Source organism: Microtus oregoni, unplaced genomic scaffold (genome assembly GCF_018167655.1).
Source record: "Microtus oregoni isolate MIOR12 unplaced genomic scaffold, Mior012 000028F_ref0000031, whole genome shotgun sequence".
NCBI lineage: Eukaryota > Metazoa > Chordata > Mammalia > Rodentia > Cricetidae > Microtus > Microtus oregoni.
This window is the reverse complement of record NW_024543087.1, coordinates 2539870-2558994: the sequence shown is the minus strand read 5'-3', so window position 1 is coordinate 2558994 and position 19125 is coordinate 2539870. Positions and strand designations below refer to the sequence as shown.

At 56.8% G+C, this 19125-nt stretch overlaps 2 protein-coding genes across 2 annotated transcripts; one reads left to right on the top strand and one right to left on the bottom strand.

Annotated features, from left to right (window-relative positions):
• Window positions 1–3540: 3540 nt before the first annotated feature.
• On the top strand, window positions 3541–9156 carry Klhl40 (kelch like family member 40). The gene is made up of 6 exons (XM_041677441.1): window positions 3541–4766; window positions 5736–5896; window positions 6206–6313; window positions 6405–6590; window positions 7758–7904; window positions 8546–9156. The coding sequence occupies exons 1-6, from the start codon at window positions 3615–3617 to the stop codon at window positions 8655–8657; spliced, it is 1866 nt and encodes a 621-aa protein (XP_041533375.1). The 5' UTR covers window positions 3541–3614; the 3' UTR covers window positions 8658–9156.
• On the bottom strand, window positions 9154–18503 carry Hhatl (hedgehog acyltransferase like). Its single transcript, XM_041677442.1, has 12 exons — window positions 18274–18503; window positions 16758–16876; window positions 16240–16307; window positions 15705–15818; window positions 15414–15608; window positions 14948–15157; window positions 14629–14797; window positions 14151–14295; window positions 14007–14042; window positions 9874–10075; window positions 9474–9615; window positions 9154–9356 (listed from the first exon to the last, which is right to left on the bottom strand). The coding sequence occupies exons 2-12, from the start codon at window positions 16861–16863 to the stop codon at window positions 9229–9231; spliced, it is 1515 nt and encodes a 504-aa protein (XP_041533376.1). The 5' UTR covers window positions 16864–16876; window positions 18274–18503; the 3' UTR covers window positions 9154–9228.
• Between the last annotated feature and the right edge of the window lie 622 nt (window positions 18504–19125).

Sequence of the window (19125 nt, the reverse complement as noted above, 5' to 3'; positions counted from 1 at the left end):
ATTTAGATCCCAGGTCTGTCTGAGGCCTAGACACTTGCTCTGTAAATAACCGCACCATGCCTCCTCTGCCATCAGAGGTAGACATATGTCATCGCGCAGCAGGACCAGGGTGATGAGCGGCAAATTACTGTGGGATAACGCTCTTGTACACTGTAAAGATTCGTCCCTCATATTGGTTTAATAAAATGCTGATTGTACAGTAGCCAGCTAGGGCGGCTCAGCCAGACGAGGAGAATTCTGGGAAGAGGAAAGGCAGAGAGTCAGTCACCAGCCAGATGCAGAGAATGCCTTACTGAGAAAAGGTACCAAGCCACATGGCTAAACAGACAACGATTATGGGTTAATTTAAGTTGTAAGAGCTAATTAATAATAAGCCCGAGCTAATAGGCTAAACAGTTTATAATTAATATAAGACTCTCTTTGTTTCTCTGGGACTGAACAGCTGCATGACAGGCAGAACCCATCTAGCTAAAACAGACAGCAACTGAACACAAGGATACTAGCTAAATCTTCAGAAGAACCAGAGATTCCACCAGAAGCAAACCCAACCTTGTCCAAGGGAGGGGTGATGGCTGTTCCATCTTCTGTGGAGCCTGGAGGGTGCTTACAAAAGTTTCTTCTGGCTCTGGAGACTGCCATGTCTTCACACAGGCTTTCGTAGAATAAAAGTTTGGTCTTGAGATTTAGTTCTTCACACTTCCCTTTTATGTGTATGGTTCTTGGAGCTGAGGGCACATTCCCCTATCCAAAATACCTAAGCTGTTCTCCTGCCTCCCCCCAGTGCTTACAACCCCAGGTTGACATTACTGACCCACACTCATTTGTTTTATCCAAGAGTCAAATCTAGTCTCAGGATTGCCAGGACACTCTCTCTGCTCCACCTCCCTCACTGTGTATACATAAGTATGTTTAGTGATGATAAAACACATGAGAGTTGTGTGCACGTGTGTTTGTTTATGTGCGTGCCTTTCAAATCCTCTCCAGATAATTCTAGCATTTTATATTCCCCTGGGTGCTGGCACCAGATGATTCTCTAAGCATTCAAGTTGTGATATTCTAGCCGGGCGGTGGTGGCGCACGCCTTTAATCCCAGCACTCGGGAGGCAGAGGCAGGCGGATCTCTGTGAGTTCGAGACCAGCCTGGTCTACAAGAGCTAGTTCCAGGACAGGCACCACAGAGAAACCCTGTCTCGAAAAAAACAAAAAAAAACAAAACAAAAAAAAAAAAGTTGTGCTATTCTTAATTCTTGGCCTGATTGCTCTCTTTCTCTCCCCCCCTCCTGTCTCTCTCTCTCTCTCTCTCTCTCTCTCTCTCTCTCTCCTCCTTTATTGCCATAAGCAGTCAGATTGTTTAAGTTTAGTGCTCCTTGTCTTTCTTGAATTATTTTTTCCCAGTTCAAAACCAAGTACTCTACTTGAACCCCTCCCCCAGCCTGGCCCCTCCTGGTCCCTCCCCCAGCCTGACCCCTGTCTGCTTTTGTGAACTCAGGTTAAAGCACCATGTAATCCTCAGAGGCCTGTGCGTCTTTAAATCTTACTCCTGCAAACACTGCCTGAAGACAGAGGGGATTCCCTGGGCCACTCTTGTGTCTCTGAGCAGGAAAATGAGTCTCAGGCCCAGGACACAGCCTTGGTGTGACTCCTGCTTCATCAGTTGGTGGCAGCCCCCGCGTGGACTTGTGGAGACACGCGGGTCAGTTTGTGACAGGAATGGGCCTCCCGCCCTGCCTTGTTGATAGGTCGGGTCAGGAACCAGCAGGCTTGGGTCGTCATCTCCAGCTGGAGGCAGGTGGAACAGTTCCACCTAGTTCTGCCATGCCCAGCACCTCCAAGTCCCTCGTCACCGCTTCACCCGTCTCCAGCACTCGGGATGAGGCACTGATCTGTGGCTCTCTCGCCATGATGCTCACCCCAGCAGATGTAGGCTCCAGAGGGGGGTGCTCACAACGGACTCAACCGCCGCTAACCCGTGTTAGTACACAGTAGGCTTTGGATGGATGAATGAGTCACATTAAATGTTCTCCTGGGAAGCCTGGTAGCGAGTGAGCCCCGTAGAATCTGTCATAAACCTAAAATATGACATTAAGTCATCTGGTGGCTATAAATTCATTTTCAGTCAGTGTCTTCTATTCAGGTCTTTGGAAAGTGGGGCTGTGATCACAGACGTTTTTATTCACTCGGGGAGCGGTCTTCAAGATGTCAGAGATGGGCGTGTCTGCTCTGGCTCAGCTGTGAGACCCAGCAAATTATGGGTGATGTTGTCTAGAAATGCCCCACTGTCCAGAGCTGGGATGGAAGCCCTCCTAGCCCACCCTAAGGTTGCCCTATAAGCAGCAGGAAGGTGGGCAACCCACCTCTGGACCCTGTCCAGGGATGTGCCCCATAGAACTGGGTGACTGTGCACCACTCCTGAGGGACAGGCAGGGCTGTTTCCCGAATCACAAAAGGGGAGGTGACTCAATCCCCCCCCAGGTTTTTTCTCCTATCTCCCCCCACAAGCTCAAGGTTAAAAACAAGTGACTCAGAGGCATGGTGGGGGGAGTGCTCTGTTACACCTCCTACCAGTGTCCCAGGGCTAAATTTAACCCACAGCTGCAGCCTCAGGAGCTTGGGGAATGCATTAATCTTGGAGGCAGAAGCCCACGTGCGGGTTAGGGGGTGGGCAGGAGTCCACAGCAAGGTGGGCTTCTAGATGTCCTATGCTCAGTCTCAACCCAACTCCTGACTGAAATCACAGCGAGGCTGCAGGGGCCCAAGGTCAGGCAGGAACACTGGGAGCCTAAGGTGAACCAAGGACAATGGGCACAGACAAGCACAGTCCCTGAGCACTGAACAGATCCTGGGGAATGCCGCTAACGTACTCTATGATTCCAAATGACATTCCCTGGAATATTAAGAATTTGAAGGTCTGAACACCCAGAATAGTAGAATCCTAGGAATCTAATTTTCTAGCAGACCTGACACCTTCGATTCTAACGCCTCCTCAAATTGAGCGGGAGGGGAGGAAACCGAGGCTCAACAGAGAAACACCTACTCCGGTTGGCTTAAGGGGTTTCTTTACAGAAAGGGAAGGTCTCTGCGCTGGGAGCAGACAGGAAACCCCTTCCCATTTTGAAAGCAGGCCCCAAGGTCTCTAAGCAGTAACTGCCAGGGACACGTTCACCAAGCAGGAAACACAAACGATCGGTTAACCAGAAATGGTCACGAGAGATATGCTCTGTGAGGAAGGCTGTGAGCACACAAGCCTGGAAGGCAGGGAGGAAGGAACAGTCCTGAAGAGGGACCGGTTCCCTCTATGGGTAGCCGTATATCTATAGGGCCGAGAGACCTTCCAGTTCTGAAAAGGCCCAGACGTACCCCACCCTCGCCCCATGAGTCCGAGCGCTGAGTCAAGGGTGCTCAGGGAGAGGGCCTCTGCCCAGCTGTCCCCTGTACGTCATGTGCAGGAGGCCAAGCGGCTCCTCTTACAGGGTCCAGACATCCTCTATATATAGCCCAGCGCAGACAGCTGCGCAGACAGCTGCGCAGTCAGAGCACGACCCCACAGGACAGCAGAAGTGTGCCGAGCAGCCCTTGACCACACAGGCTTGCTGTGTTCCAGGGAGCAGCGCACCATGACGCTGGGTTTGGAGCAGGCGGAGGAGCAGCGGCTATACCAGCAGACGCTCCTTCAGGACGGCCTCAAGGACATGCTGGACCATGGCAAGTTCCTGGACTGCGTGGTGCGCGTGGGCGAGCGCGAGTTCCCGTGCCACCGCCTGGTACTGGCGGCCTGCAGCCCCTACTTCCGCGCTCGCTTCCTGGCCGAGCCCGACGGCGCGGGAGAGCTGCGCCTGGAGGAGGTGTCGCCCGACGTGGTGTCCCAGGTGCTGCACTACCTCTACACGTCGGAGATCGCGCTGGACGAGGCAAACGTGCAGGACCTGTTCGCGGCAGCGCACCGATTCCAGATCCCATCCATCTTCACCATCTGCGTGTCGTTCCTGCAGAAGCGCCTGTGCTTGGCCAATTGCCTGGCTGTCTTCCGCCTCGGCCTCCTACTGGACTGCGCGCGCCTGGCGGTGGCGGCGCGCGACTTCATCTGCTCGCGCTTCCCGCTGGTGGCGCGCGACAATGACTTCCTGGGGCTCTCAGCAGACGAGCTGATCGCCATCATCTCCAGCGACGGCCTCAACGTGGAGAAGGAGGAAGCGGTGTTCGAGGCGGTGATGCGCTGGGCCGGCAGCGGCGATGCCGAGGCACAGGCAGAGCGCCAGCGCGCACTGCCTACCGTCTTCGAGAGCATTCGCTGCCGCCTGCTGCCTCGCGCCTTCCTGGAGAGCCGCGTGGAGCGCCACCCACTCGTGCGCGCCCAGCCCGAGCTGCTGCGCAAGGTTCAGATGGTGAAGGACGCGCACGAGGGCCGCCTCACTACACTGCGCAAGAAGAAGAAGGAGAAGGGCCAGGAAACAGCCAAGACCAAGGAGGCCAACCAGGGCGCAGCAGACGCCAAGGCTGGGGACGATGAGGAGCGAGTGCTACCTGGTATCCTCAATGATACCCTGCGCTTCGGAATGTTCCTGCAAGACCTTATCTTCATGATCAGTGAGGAGGGCGCTGTGGCCTACGACCCAGCTGCCAACGAGTGCTACTGTGCCTCCCTGTCCACCCAGATCCCCAAGAACCACGTCAGCCTGGTGACCAAGGAGAACCAGATCTTTGTGGCCGGTGGCCTCTTCTACAATGAGGATAACAAGGAGGACCCTATGAGTGCTTACTTTCTGCAGGTGATTGGCCAGCCTTGGGAACTAGGGACTGGCTCTGGGTTCTGGGTACTAGGAGGCAGCCTTGGGGCATGGGAGGGACCTGTGTCTACTTGAGTGCTGTCCTTGGGTCTAGGACCTTTGGCTAGCAGCCACTTGCTTCAAGGGAGAAGAGTTAAAAGCAGTTTCCATAGAGCTCTATGTAAGTCTGGTGGCTGTGTTTGGGGGTCGTTAGGCCCCAGCAATCTGGGGAGCTGGAGGCCCTGACCCTGAGTGGGGGGGTTGGGTGTCGGGGACAGAGAAGAACAGTGAACTGAGCAGAAGTGCCAGGACAGGTGGGAAAAACAGATTATCACAGCGGGAGCACCTTGCCTTTTCCTTTCACGGTTGGGGCTTGGGGATGGGAGGGAATGGGGCTCAGGAGGAACTGGGTGAGGGGAAACCCTGGTCCAGTTGGCCATATGACTGTGGTACCTTGGAGAATCTACAGTCTGATCCTATGGTCTTGAGCCTTGTCAGCTGGGTGAAATCTGGAGATGGGAAGGGGGAGGGGGAGGGGGTTAAAACTGTTGGTGAGCATGTGACAGCAGAACCAGACAAGCTGGTACAGGAAGTGAGGAGCCGCCGGGCAGCTGGGTGCCAAGGTTAAGTCCACAGGCCTCACAGCTGGCCCAGGCTGACTATGGTGTGAAGTTTCTTCTCTCTGGGCCTCTGGGTGTGGGACACTCTTCCATGCTTGAAAAAGCTGAACAGAGGTTAAATACTATCAAGTGTCCATCCATATAATCCGTGGCCCTTGTGCCTGTAACCGTGGGTTAGGCAGGTGCAGAAGGTGGGATGGAAGCTTGTGTAGAGGGTCACCCAAGAGTCAAGTTCTTAGAGTCAAGTTCTCTTAGAGGGAAGAACTCCTCTCTGTGGGATTTGGTTGGGCCAGTCCAGGAGGTTATATAGGAGGTTGTTGGTGGCTGACCCAAGGACACTGCCTGCTCACAGTTTGACCACTTGGACTCTGAGTGGCTGGGGATGCCGCCACTCCCCTCACCACGCTGCCTCTTCGGCCTGGGGGAGGCTCTCAATGCCATCTACGTGGTCGGCGGCCGGGAGCTCAAGGACAGCGAGGACAGCCTGGACTCAGTCTTGTGCTACGACCGGCTGTAAGTGGGCGGGGCAAGGCTGCCTTGGGGACAGGGTGGCCTGGGACAGGGCCCTGGGGAGGGAGGGGCTAGGACCACTTGGGACAGCCAGGAGGCCTGCACAGATGTGCAAGCATTGGGTGGAGACCTGAAAAGTAAACCCTGGAGCAGAGGAACAGGTCGGCTGGTACAAAGGCCCAAGACGTCAGGGGAGGGGGCCTGGGAAGGATCTGAGTGCACTTTGTTGTGTGTTGTATTGTGGGTGTGGACGCCAAGAACCAGACTTGATGTCTGCTTGAGCCATGCTCCTGTCCCTCCCATCCCCTCCAGGTCATTCAAATGGGGTGAATCGGACCCACTGCCCTATGCAGTGTACGGTCACACAGTGCTTTCCCACATGGACCTCGTCTACGTCATTGGCGGCAAAGGCAAGGACAGGTGAGGTTCAGGCTGGTGGGAGGAGCCTCTGTGTGGCTGGGGGCCAGGCAGTTGTCCCAGCCTCCTCTCCATTCACTCTGTCCACCCACAGGAAATGTCTAAACACGATGTGTGTCTACGACCCCAAGAAGTTTGAGTGGAAGGAGCTGGCACCCATGCAGACAGCCCGCTCGCTCTTCGGGGCCACCGTTCATGATGGCCGCATCTTTGTGGCTGCAGGGGTGACAGACACAGGGCTTACCAGCTCCGCAGAGGTGTACAGCATTGCAGACAACAAGTAGGTCCCTTCCTCCAACCCCTCCTCCTCTGCATCAGCCCTGTCTGCCCTACTGAGGGTCATAGACCCAGGTCAGATCTTCATGTTGACTTGGACATTGGTATTGAAGTAGGTCCCTCTCCTCTGAGGCTTCACTGCAGAAGAGTCTGCAGGGTCTGGGGGTGACAGGTTCCTCGTTTGGGAAATGGCCTGGCTCTGAGATTACAGCACTGAGTCAGGAGATCAGGGAAGAGAAGCTATCTGGCCCCATCCAGCAAAGATAGTGGTTCGTGGGTACCCAACACCAAAAGATGGGGCCCCTAGAAGAAAGACCAAGCTCAGGAGAGTGGAGGTTGGTGGGCAAAGGGATGTGGGAAGGTTCTGGAGTGGGAGAGGTGAGGGGTTAAGTCCAGTGAAATGTCTCCTGTGAGTTTAAGCTCCCTGTCTCACTGGCTCTCACAGGACAGCAGATTAGGGGATTTCTCAGAGACAGAGGGGTCTGGTTGCGGCTGAGACAAGGGGTGACAGATTTCTAGATGTATAGGAAAGGGCCAAGGGGAGAAAGTGGAGCATGGTTTCTAAGGAACCGGATGGGGAAGAGGAGCTGCATTTCTAACCGGCATCCTTTGAGATTAGTGGTGGGTAGGGTGTTGGATGGGAAAGAGGGTGAAATGGATGCTTTTGAGAAAGTCTAAAGGACCAGTTGTTGGGGGAAACCCTGGGAGTTAGGCAGCAAATTGGAGGTCCATTCAGGAGATGTAGAATTAGGGTATCTGGGGGTGTGCAGGAGAAGCCTCCCATAACAGAAAGGCAGGGAGCAGACACCAGGAGGAGCACCAGGATGGAGGGCATTCAAAGGAACAGGGCCATCAGTGGCAGCCACAGCCTGAGCCCAGGTCGAGGGACAAACAGAGCAGGACTGTCCATTCACTGTGCAGGCTGGGTTGATGGCAGAGTGGTGGGGAAGGGAGGAGGAGGGACGTAGGGGTCAGAGTGATTGGGAGCACGGCTGAGGCGACTGAGCATTGTGGGCGACTGGAGCTCAGTGAACAGGACAACACCCAGAGAAGGCAATCTAGAATCCGGAGTCCCAGGGGCGACAGGTGCTGTGATGGTGGGAACGGGGGGGGGAGGGAGGGGGGCTGGGCTTGCAGAAGCCTGGATTGCTCACAGCTCCCCTGTCCCTAGGTGGTCCTCCTTCGAGGCCTTCCCACAGGAGCGTAGCTCCCTCAGCCTGGTCAGCTTAGCTGGCACTCTCTATGCCCTGGGTGGCTTTGCCACTCTGGAGACCGAGTCTGGAGAGCTGGTCCCCACGGAGCTCAATGACGTATGGAGGTGAGTCCGACTTTGAGCTGCTGGTGGGGGGTGAATGCTGAGTGTCCCAACGCAAGGACAGCAAACAGCTGCTCCGCCCCGGCTTGTCGGCTTGTCGCAAGCTGCAAGCCGTAGCTGGCCCCCCTGTGGAGCCCCAGTGGGTCACAGACAGGAGTCACGCCCAAGTGGCAGGCACAGTCCTGAGTCTGCTCTCCCCATTTCCTGGGTCCCCTGTCTAGAGGGGCAGTGAGGCTAGGAATGGGGAGGGGGTGGCTAGACCCAGGTTCTGAGAGCTGTTTTTCCCCTCACACCCTCTCCTGGTGGGGGAAGAAGGGCAGTCATCTCGGGAACTTCTTCAGTGTACAGAAGTCTCAGGAGAAGAGACTTGACTTTGGGGACTGAAAGTCTTCCCCAAGGGCAGTGAACTTTGAGGAGTGTGGGGGCCCTGGAGGGGGCTTTTCCCGGGAGGGGGCTGCTCTACACTGCAGAGCGTCTTCTTAGAGTGTCCGTTGTGGGATCCCACTTTAGCGCAGGACAATTGTTTAGAAACAGACATCCTTGGGGGTGGGCCTGGGGCACCAGCCACCCAGCCTTGCAGGGTCCCTGCCCATCCTCCGTTTGATGAAACTCCCATCCTGGTACCTGCTTTCCCTTCCCCTCAGGTTCAACGAGGATGAGAAGAAGTGGGAGGGGGTCCTGCGGGAGATCGCCTACGCAGCCGGTGCCACCTTCCTCCCTGTTCGCCTCAATGTGCTTCGCCTGACCAAGATGTGACCAGGGCAGGACCCTAACTGAGCCTCCTTCCTGTCCTTTGGCCTCACAACAAACGCGTTGCGGGATCCAGAAAGGACCTGGGAGAGGGCGGTATGAGCCAGACAGGCTACTCCGGTAAAGAAAGGGATTGGAGGCATTTTTCCCTGTTTGTCTCCTCAAGGACTGCAAAGCCAGACAGGCATCCCAGGCTGTGTTCTGGGTCTGTCCGGGTTGGCTGTGTGTGCCCGTTTCATCTCCATGCCCGTCAGGTGGGAGCATCTTGGTCAATGGCACCTCCTGGGGCTAACACAGACCTCCACCAGGAAGCTCGGGGACAATCAATGAACTGTCTGCTGAGCATGTAAGCCACGAGTGCACTCAGCTACCACAGAGTCAGTGTCTACAGGGCTGGACTATACCAATGCTGGGCTGTCGATGTGGCGCTCCCTGCTCTCACAGGGCACCCCATCATTCCCTGCCCAGAGTGGACAAGAAGCCAGTAGGACACTATGATAGGAAAGTCTTTTATTCTGTCAGTCAGGCCTCATGGCCTGGGCCTGGGGCCCAGAAGCAGCTGAGCGGAACCCAGCGTCTACTCCAGCTTCTCTTTGTCCTTCCCCTGCTCCTCTTCCTCCAACGCTAGGGTCCGCTCATGCTCCTTCACCAGCTGGACACCACAGTAGGTGACAAACAAGATGGCCAGCGTGGTCTGGGGGAAGCCTGTTGGAGGAGGAGCCGTGCTAGGCTGCTGCGTGTGCGTGGGTAGCTCGGAGGTCCCTGTCCTCATGTGAGGTTGGCACATCCTATATCCGCCACCCCCCACCCCCAGCCCCTTACCTGTGAGTAGCAGGCGTCGGGCAACCAGCTCTGTGAACTCAAGGCTGTTGAGACTCACAAGGTTGTACATGATGATAGCCCAGAAGTTTACAGCCCCGCAGAGGGCCCGGACCCTCCGAGACATCTGCTCCGATAGCCGGGCCTGCCATCCAAGAATGTGGCGACAAGAGGGCCAGGAGAGAGGGACACGGTCAGTCTGTGTCACTCCAGCCCAGAGGAAGAAGAGCAGCTGAATAATCAGCCAGGCCTTGCCCCTCAGAAGCTAGGGAGACCCAGGTTTGGGGAGAACCTCCTGGGCCAGGGACCAAGCGTGCCTGGTGACCCCAGAAAGCAGCAATGCCACCACCTCCTGTGACCTAACTGATTCCAGCCAATCCCAGCCCTCGATCTTCCCACCTACCTCGATTTGTGCCAGCGGCCCACACTCTGCCAGCTTCTGCACCCAGAGCTCAAAATTGAGGCCGAAGCAGTTAAGGACAGACCACAGGTAGACGATGTCACAAGGCCCAAGCCACAGAGTGGTGACAACGAACGTGGCCACAGAGGCAGCCAGCTCCGGGATCACGGCTGAATGATCGCCACCAATGTGGTCATACACGTACCTGCAGAAAAGATGGGAGGAGGGGACCGCAGGAATGTGGGGACAGACACGTCGTTCTGCACAGACGGATGGTGTGTGGTGTGCCAAACTCTGAGAGTCACATGCCTGCACTTCTGACAAAGCTCCAAACTGTGGAAGGGCGGACTCGGTCTTTCATAGCTGGAGCTTGAATTGTCTAGTCCTGAGTTCTGTCTCCTTCAGACCCTAGCTCTTCTAAACAGTCTGTGAATGACCCAAGCCTGTGTCTTTGCCTCAGTCTCCTTGCCCAGATGTTCATCTGTCCCTAGGTGTGTCACTCCAGAGGCTGCTTCCAGCCCATCTTGGTGGAAGGCCTGTCACCTGACCATTGCTCAAGGCTAGGTTTTAGTCAGGATTCTGGAGTCCCCCATCCCCATCATCCAAGCTGCATACTCTATCAGCTCTGTGGGGTCTTGACCTCTGCTCACCCCTGAACCACCACTTCCATAGTTCAGGGGTTCCTCTACTGCTCAGGAGCTCCATAGTCACCAGTGCTCAGGGGGCAGGAGGGATGTCTCAGCAGATAAGAGTGAACTGTTCTCACAGAGGACTTGGGCTCATTTCCCTACGCCCACATCACGTGGCTCACAACTGCCCGTAACTTCAGTTCTGGGCTGTCCAATGCTCCCTTCTGGCCTCTGTAGACACCTGCAAGCATGCAGTGCACATACACATGATCAGGCCCACACACATGCACATAAAATAGTACAACAAATCTTATTTTAAACTGTGGCTCAGATCGCATCAGCCCACGATTCATCCTCCTAGTAATAAAGTAAGCTCTTTATGCCATGAAGACACTGTAGCCACACGTCTGCCTCCTGCGTGACCTCATACCCTACAGTCCTCTGATGTGCGCTGTGCCTTCCACACACAGCGCCTGTCACACACAGCGCCTGTCACACACAGCACCTGTCACACACAGCGCCTGAGACACACAGCGCCTGAGACACACAGAGCCTTCCACACACAGCGCCTGACACACACAGCGCCTTCCACACACAGCGCCTGACACACACAGTGCCTGATACACACACAGCACCTGTCACACACAGTCACACACAGTGCCTGTCACACACAGCGCCTGATACACACAGCACCTGTCACACACAGTGCCTGACACACACAGCGCCTGTCACACACAGCGCCTGAGACACACAGTGCCTTCCACACACAGCGCCTGAGACACACAGTGCCTTCCACACACAGCGCCTGAGACACACAGTGCCTTCCACACACAGCGCCTGTCACACACAGTGCCTTCTACACACAGCGCCTGACACACACAGTGCCTTCCACACACAGCGCCTGTCACACACAGCACCTGACACACACAGCACCTGTCACACACAGTGCCTGTCACACACAGTGCCTGTCACACACAGCGCCTTCCACACACAGCGCCTGTCACACACAGCGCCTGTCACACACAGTGCCTGACACACACAGCTCCTGTCACACACAGCGCCTGTCACACACAGTGCCTTCCACACACAGCGCCTGTCACACACAGCACCTGACACACACAGCACCTGAGACACACAGTGCCTGTCACACACAGCGCCTGTCACACACAGCGCCTGTCACACACAGTGCCTGTCACACACAGCGCCTGTCACACACAGCGCCTGTCACACACAGCGCCTGTCACACACAGTGCCTGTCACACACAGCGCCTGACACACACAGCTCCTGTCACACACAGCGCCTGTCACACACAGTGCCTTCCACACACAGCGCCTGTCACACACAGTGCCTTCCACACACAGCACCTGTCACACACAGTGCCTGACACACACAGCACCTGTCACACACAGTGCCTTCCACACACAGCGCCTGTCACACACAGTGCCTTCCACACACAGCGCCTGTCACACACAGTGCCTGACACACACAGCGCCTGTCACACACAGTGCCTGACACACACAGCGCCTGTCACACACAGCGCCTGAGACACACAGTGCCTTCCACACACAGCGCCTGTCACACACAGTGCCTGACACACACAGCTCCTGTCACACACACAGCGCCTGTCACACACAGTGCCTTCCACACACAGTGCCCGTCACACACAGTGCCCATCACACACACAGCGCCTGTCACACACAGTGCCTGACACACACAGTGCCCGTTACACACCGTGCCTGTCACACACAGTGCCTGTCACACACAGTGCCTGTCACACACAGCGCCTGTCACACACAGTGCCTTCCACACACAGCGCCTGTCACACACAGTGCCTGACACACACAGCGCCTGTCACACACAGCGCCTGTCACACACAGTGCCTTCCACACACAGCGCCTGAGACACACAGTGCCTTCCACACACAGCGCCTGAGACACACAGTGCCTTCCACACACAGCGCCTGAGACACACAGTGCCTTCCACACACAGCGCCTGAGACACACAGTGCCTGACACACACAGCTCCTGTCACACACAGCGCCTGTCACACACAGCGCCTGACACACACAGCGCCTGACACACACAGTGCCTGTCACACACAGTGCCTGACACACACAGCGCCTGACACACACAGCGCCTGTCACACACAGTGCCTGACACACACAGCGTCTGACACACACACAGCACCTGTCACACACAGTGGGAACTCACTAAATACCAGCCTTTCACTACTTGACCTCATTTCCAAGGCTTCTCCATCTTGTCTTACCCACATATTCCCAGGACCACACCCCAGCTTGAAACCTCACCCCTCTGAATTCCTACTCTGACCGGGGACTCCTTCTCTGATCATGCCCATTGGCCTTATAACCCTCGAATCTCTACCACCCTCCCTAATAGGTTCACAGACGCCACCATCATTACGGTCTCTTGCTTCTTCCTGCTCACCCACCTGGGAGACTCCAGTCACATACACACGCACACACACACATGCACACACACACGCATGCTTGCACACCCCACATCATGAGGTTTCCGACCTCACAGATCCTAAATGCTCTCCCTCCAGTCCCTCCTGGGCTCTCTCCAGTCAGCTTTATCTTCCCACTTGGAAATGGATACTGCACCCTGGCCTCCTGCAAGGGGGCCCAGAAGGGTGATGTATGCCCTTACCCCGTGTCTCCCACCCTTGCCTACTTCCGTATCTATGATTAACCTGGCCATCCTCTTCCCCACTCTCTCTCCTGTCTATCCCCCTCCTCCAGCCACCTCTCCATCCTGCATTAGGCTCAATGCCCCGTCACGCCCACTTTTGGTTTCCCATGCAGACCCAGGCCGTCCCAAGACCTCTTGCACACGCTCCCCGCAGCTCCTCCACCTGCCCGCCTTTCCGGGGAAAGTGGGCTTTATGCTGCCAGCTCTAGCCCTCCTTGGCTGTGGCAGCGCCCGCTTGGGAACCTTCATGCCTGCACACTCTCCTCTGGTTTCCAGGGACTCACATAGCCACGTGTCCTCTTCTGCTGACCACCTTTTCATGTCTTTCTGCTGCCTCTTCTTCGGTCCCTGCCAGAGTCCCTATGGGCCCAGTTTTGCTACCTCTCTCCTTAGGAATCAGGCTTTCTGAGACCTGGTGCAGGAGACCCCTTTGCCCATCTCATAATGCTCACTGGATGGAGGACCACCAGTCTTCTCTTGACTCCAAATTCTCAGGTCTAGATATCCCCCCAAGTTTCCACAAAGATGTTGAGTAGACATCTCTGTGTGAAAATGTCTTGTCAGTCTTCCCAGGTGGCAGGCAGGAATTTGGGTATGACCACACTCCCTGGATACCTGTGCTAAACATGACCTTGGACTAAGCTGCCAGCTATGTCTCTGGGGCTCCCACAAAGTCCCAAGCTCTATGTCTGTGTCCCAGGCAGACGCTACAGCTTCCTGCTTCCTCTGGCCCAATCTCTAAAACAATCCATGGCCACCTCACAGGAAGGCTGGTACCATTCTCCAACTCACTTGCAAAGCCAGTCATTGATGCCGCGGTCAAAGTGTCTGTGGGGAGAACATACGGACGTGAACCTGCCAGAGGCAGAGCCTTTGGGCATGGGCACAAAGCTAAGGACAGCCGGGAGCCAGTGGCGACCTGCCCTCCTCACTCACGTTTCTCCAAAGACATAGAGCGCAGTTATACACTTAGGCGGCTGCGGAGGGTCCAGGTGGTCCAGGCGTGCCACCGTGTTGACCACACCAAAGAGGACGGCTGCCTTCACCCAGTCGTACACCAGGTTGGAGTAGGCCAGGCCAGCTGGGGACAGGTGACATGACTCTCTAGAGGTCAGTGCACTGACCGCCCCATATCCTGAATCTCACCTCCCCCCCCCCCCCCCCGTGAACAAAGAGTCTCGCTTCTGTCCCGCCCCAATCCCCATGGAGACCTTGCACCTCTCTAGAGGTGTGTGCCAGGCCCCACTGACCCGTGAAAATCAGCCGCACCCCTCAGGTGGCATCTGCAGTTGGGGAGACGAAGGGCTTTATGTGATGAGAAAAATGAGCCGTGCCCATCTCAAAGCCGTGGGTGCCACACGGATGGGGGCTTTCCTGGTGGTGGCCCTGCCTCCGTCCCATTGGGGGGACCCACCGAGAGCACTGTCTGGAAGGCGGCTGGCAAACTTGAGGTCGCTGGGGATGGTGAGGATGTAGAAGAAGTGGAAGAACATGTCCACAGCCACGATGGCCGCCGCGCTGAATCCTGCCTGGGCCTGGATTCGCCACAGCTCCCCTTCTGGCCTCACTGGCTCCTGGCTCACCTGCAGGGGTGGAGCCCTGTTTGAGAGGGGAGTCATGAATGGCTCGAGGATGGGGTGCTCACGCTTGGGGAGTTATGTCTGAGACAGGAGCCCTTGTCAGGAAAAGGAGACCCAGCCATGGGTGCTGTGGTTCCACGGGGTTCCCCTCACCTGAGCATGGAAACGGTCAAAGGTCATGATGGGCCCGAAGAAGAAAAAGGGCAGGTAGAAATTATACTTCAGCAGGTCAGCTAGGGAGTAGCGGCGGTCAGGGTGGGCGCAGCTTTCCAGCGCGAAGCTGGTGCAGCGAAGCACCGTGAAGCCACTGCCCCCATGGAAGAGCACGTCTTGAAGATCAAAGGCGCCTGTTACAAACCCACTCTGGAAGGAGACAGACAGCACGCCTCTGGCTCACTAGTGGGCCCATGCTTCTGGGGAGAACCCCTTTCCTGCTTCCCGTGGGAGCCGGGCCCGACCCTGGTAGGCAACACTGATTTTAGCTCAGTAACAAAACAGAGCAAAGGACAAAGTACAAGTGGCCACCTCACTCAAAGACTTGAGAACAGGTGGAAAAAATTGAGGAAATGCTCCAGCAAGTCCCCTGAGTCCTCATCCCTATCCCCTCTATCCTATGTACCTGCCAAGAGATCAGGGGGTCCATCTTGAAGGAGGCCAGGCTGGCCAGACCAAGGGCAAGACACAACCAGGGCTGGCCCAAGAGTGAGGCCACATAGAGGCCTACACAGTGGCCAAGCAGTAGCAGCAGGTACCATGGGCCCATTGTACCCAGCACAGCCAGGACTCCATAGAGAGCATACATCCAGGAGCGGAGCTGTGGGCACAAGGAGGCCTCTGTTAACCTCCCACAGCCTCTGGGGGGCTGAGAAGGGCAGGCAGGAGGAGGTCAAGTGCCCCAGGCCCGGCTCACCTGGGGGGCCACCATCGTGCAGAGTTTGGCAAACAGCACGTGTCCCGAGAGCGCAAAGACAATGATGTTACGGAAGTTGGTAAACCACATCACCCACTCGAAGTCAGCCACGTCCTGGACAACCAGAGCAGGGGCAAGTGAGGCACGCTGAGGGCGGAGGAGAGGGTGGGACAGACAGCCGAGGTCGCAGGTGTCTATGCTCACCCTGAGGGAGGAGCCCAGGACACAGGAGGAAGGAATGGATGAGGGGCCCTAAGGAGGGCCTTGCCTCTCAAACCTTTGTCCTGCTGCCCCTGTTGCATGCAGCAGATTGCTGATACGCTGCCCCTGTTGCCTAGTTCTGGAAGGCAGCACCAGAGGGCTTCAGCACATTCTGTCCTAGGGACCCATGTCCTAAAGGAGCCCGAAGGTCCTGAAGTTAAGGCAGAGCCCCCTTGCCCTAAGGCAAGAAAACAGCTGCAAGAGTAGAGAGTGGGAAAGGATGTGGGGTGAGATGGGTCCGGGGCCAGGGACCGGAGAGGTACGGGAGACCTACCATCTTCCGGCCCAGGTACTCCCAGCCAGGTCGCACAGACTCCCGGAAGGCCTTCCTGTGGGCCCCATCTGAGAACAGAGCATGGCCTCTGAGCAGCGGGCTCTCAAAGACCCTGCCCTGGGCCATCCCACCCGGAGGAGAGAGGACAGAGCCTCAGAGCTGCAGCCAGAGGAGAGGGGACAGAGCCTCAGAGCAGCAGCAGAGAGGGATGGGAGCTTTCTTTGGCATCTACAACTTTCTGGATCCAGGACTTGGTGTTTTGCATGTCTGGTTCTAGGTCAGGCAACCTCTCTATCCTCTCTTCTCCCTCTGGCCTCTGAAAGTGTGCGCGTGCGTGTGTCTATGTCTGTGTGTGCGCGTGTGTGTGTGCATGCATGTGTGTGTTTAAAATGGTTTTCAAGGACTATGCCTAACCCATGGCCTAGAGAATACTTGCGGTCTGCAGCCTCCAAGTTTCTGGCCCGGTTGATCAGAACTCCGAGGCCTTCTAGGCCCCTGTCCCAGGACCCAATTATTACCTTGTGATGCCTCCAGGAGACCTCGGCCAGCGTAAGCCAGGGACCCGCTCAGCACCAGGGAGTAGAGACCGAGCTCCGCTGCAGGCAGTGCTGTCTTGATGCCCATGGCCTGGACAGGGCTGTAGGAGAAGCATGGGTGAGGTCCCCCAGTCCCCAGCTTTGCCTACTCCCACCTCATAAGCTCTCCTGGGGTGGTGGAGTCCTGGGGAGACTGCTCCGCTCCTACCTTGGGGGCACTTTCTGTCAGTCTCTCCTCCCACCCAGGTACCTCCCTTCCTCCCTCTGCAGCTGCCGATTGGGCTTCCTTAGAAAACTCTCCGAAGTCCAGAGTCACACAGCCACCTTCTTCTCCTTCACATCTCCCTGACGAACTTCTCCCAAAACTGCTCCTCCTCAACCCCATGGGGCAGACCCAGCCTCTAGCCCATCAGTCAGTTTCCCCATCTCTCAGTGAGGCCGCCTTCACCCCAGCAAAGCCCCTTCTTCCCAGATCCTGTGGCTCTGCCTGACCGTGCTCCTCCACCAGGTAAGTCCCTGACCAGTATGTTATCTTATCCCGGATACCTGCCTGTGTTCACCCACTGTCCCCCCTGGGAGTGCTGTGTAGCCTTGCTGGCTGCTGGCTGGAGGCTCTGCTATCCTGCTGGCCGGAGCTGGGCCAAGTAGAGCCAGGCAGGAACTGGAGCGTGCTGGCTGCTGTCCAAGGTACTGACCGGTACAAGCCCAGGATGAGTCTAAGTCACTCCTGCTGTCCTGCTGGCCATCCCTGGGACCCAGGCCACTACCGAAGCCCCTCCCACTCCCTCCAGCCTGCAGTCTTCCCAAGGACTGCACAGGTTCAGACTTGGAACTGAGTGAAAGAGGAACATGGTGTTGGTGACCTTTTGAAGATGGCTAGGGTCACTTCATCTCCCACCCTCCTGCCCATGGTCTTCCTCAGCCCTGTAGCCAGGGCTCCGAGAGTTCACAACTTCTTTTACAGCAGAGGGTGTGGGCCAGAAAGGGGCAGGGACCCAGTGAAGCCACCCAGTGAGCTTCTCTACAGGGCAGGTGCTCTTGGCGAACCCCTCCAGAGTCCCAGCTCAGACCAGACCACAGCTGGCCCTGCTCGCCTGCCTCAGGCCCTGACCCTCCTGGCCAGCCTCTGCAGGGTGGGGGAGGGAAGCATGGGATCAGGTTAGTGGAGCAGGAGAGTGAAACCGGAGAGGATGAAGAGAGCACAAAATAGCTGTGTCAGCTGCCTCCCACTCTCCGCTTTCCAATTTTAGCTCCCCATGGCCGGTGGGGAGTGTCCCCAGTGAGGCCTCAGCAGGCGGCTGGCCCCCAGCCTGGGGCCCCTCCTGGGACCCCTGGACCTGTGCTGTGGACCCAGGGTGCCCTTTGCCCAGCACTGCTTGGCTCGGGTGCACCTGAAGTGAAGCCCACCTTGGGGCTCTCGGTCCAGGAGAAGAGCTCTGGGGTAGGACCCACAGGCCTCAAGGGCCCCGGAAGAGCTGCACACCCAGCTTGCACTGACCTTGAAGAAGCTGCGAGGGACCCTGGCACACTGCCCACCTCGGGGCTCCGGGGTCCTGCGTCCGACCGTGAGTCTGTCCGGCTGGCTGAGCTGTGGGGCCACGGTGGGGTGTGTCCAGCTCTGGGGTCCCCACCCCCTGGAGGCTAGAGCGGTGAGTGGTGACAGCAAGGGGAGGAGGGGGGAGGAGGAGGTGGCCTTCCTGGAGTGGAGCAGACCGTCTGTGGAGCAGAGCCGAGTGCTGCAGTACTGTTGGCCACAGGGAGCCGCAGGGAGTGGCAGGGAGGATGGAGGTGTGACGGGAGAGGGAAGGGGTTTCTGGAGGTGCAGGCTCAGATGGGGGGCCCTGGGCCTCACCTGAACCCCCTCTCAGGCCAGGAAAGCCTGTGCACCCCTTTGTGGTCTGTGCCAGGACCTCTTCTTCCAGGAAGCTCTCCAGGCAGCCCTGCCCCCCACTGCAGTCCCCGGAATCTGCACACTGTGAACTCCAGATGCCACCTTTACCTGTGACCTCTCAAGGGTGTTCAGGGAAGTCCTCACTGTGAGTCTTCATCCTGGCAAGAGCCTGGGCTAGGTAGGCATTGGTGCTAAGGGGAGGGCTGGCATTTCCGGTAGAATTGGGACTGGCAAGGACCATGGCTCTGTGCAGTGATTTCATTTGTGTTTTCATAATAAAGCTTGTCTGAATATCAGAGAGTAAAACAGCCCCGCTGGTCAGCCTTACAGACCAGGCAGTGGTGACACACACCTTTAATCCCAGTAGCCACACTAGTTGCCATAGAAACCAGATAATGCATGCCTTTAAATCCCAGCCCTAGAGAGGAATATAAAATGGGAGGAGACAGGTCTCAGCTC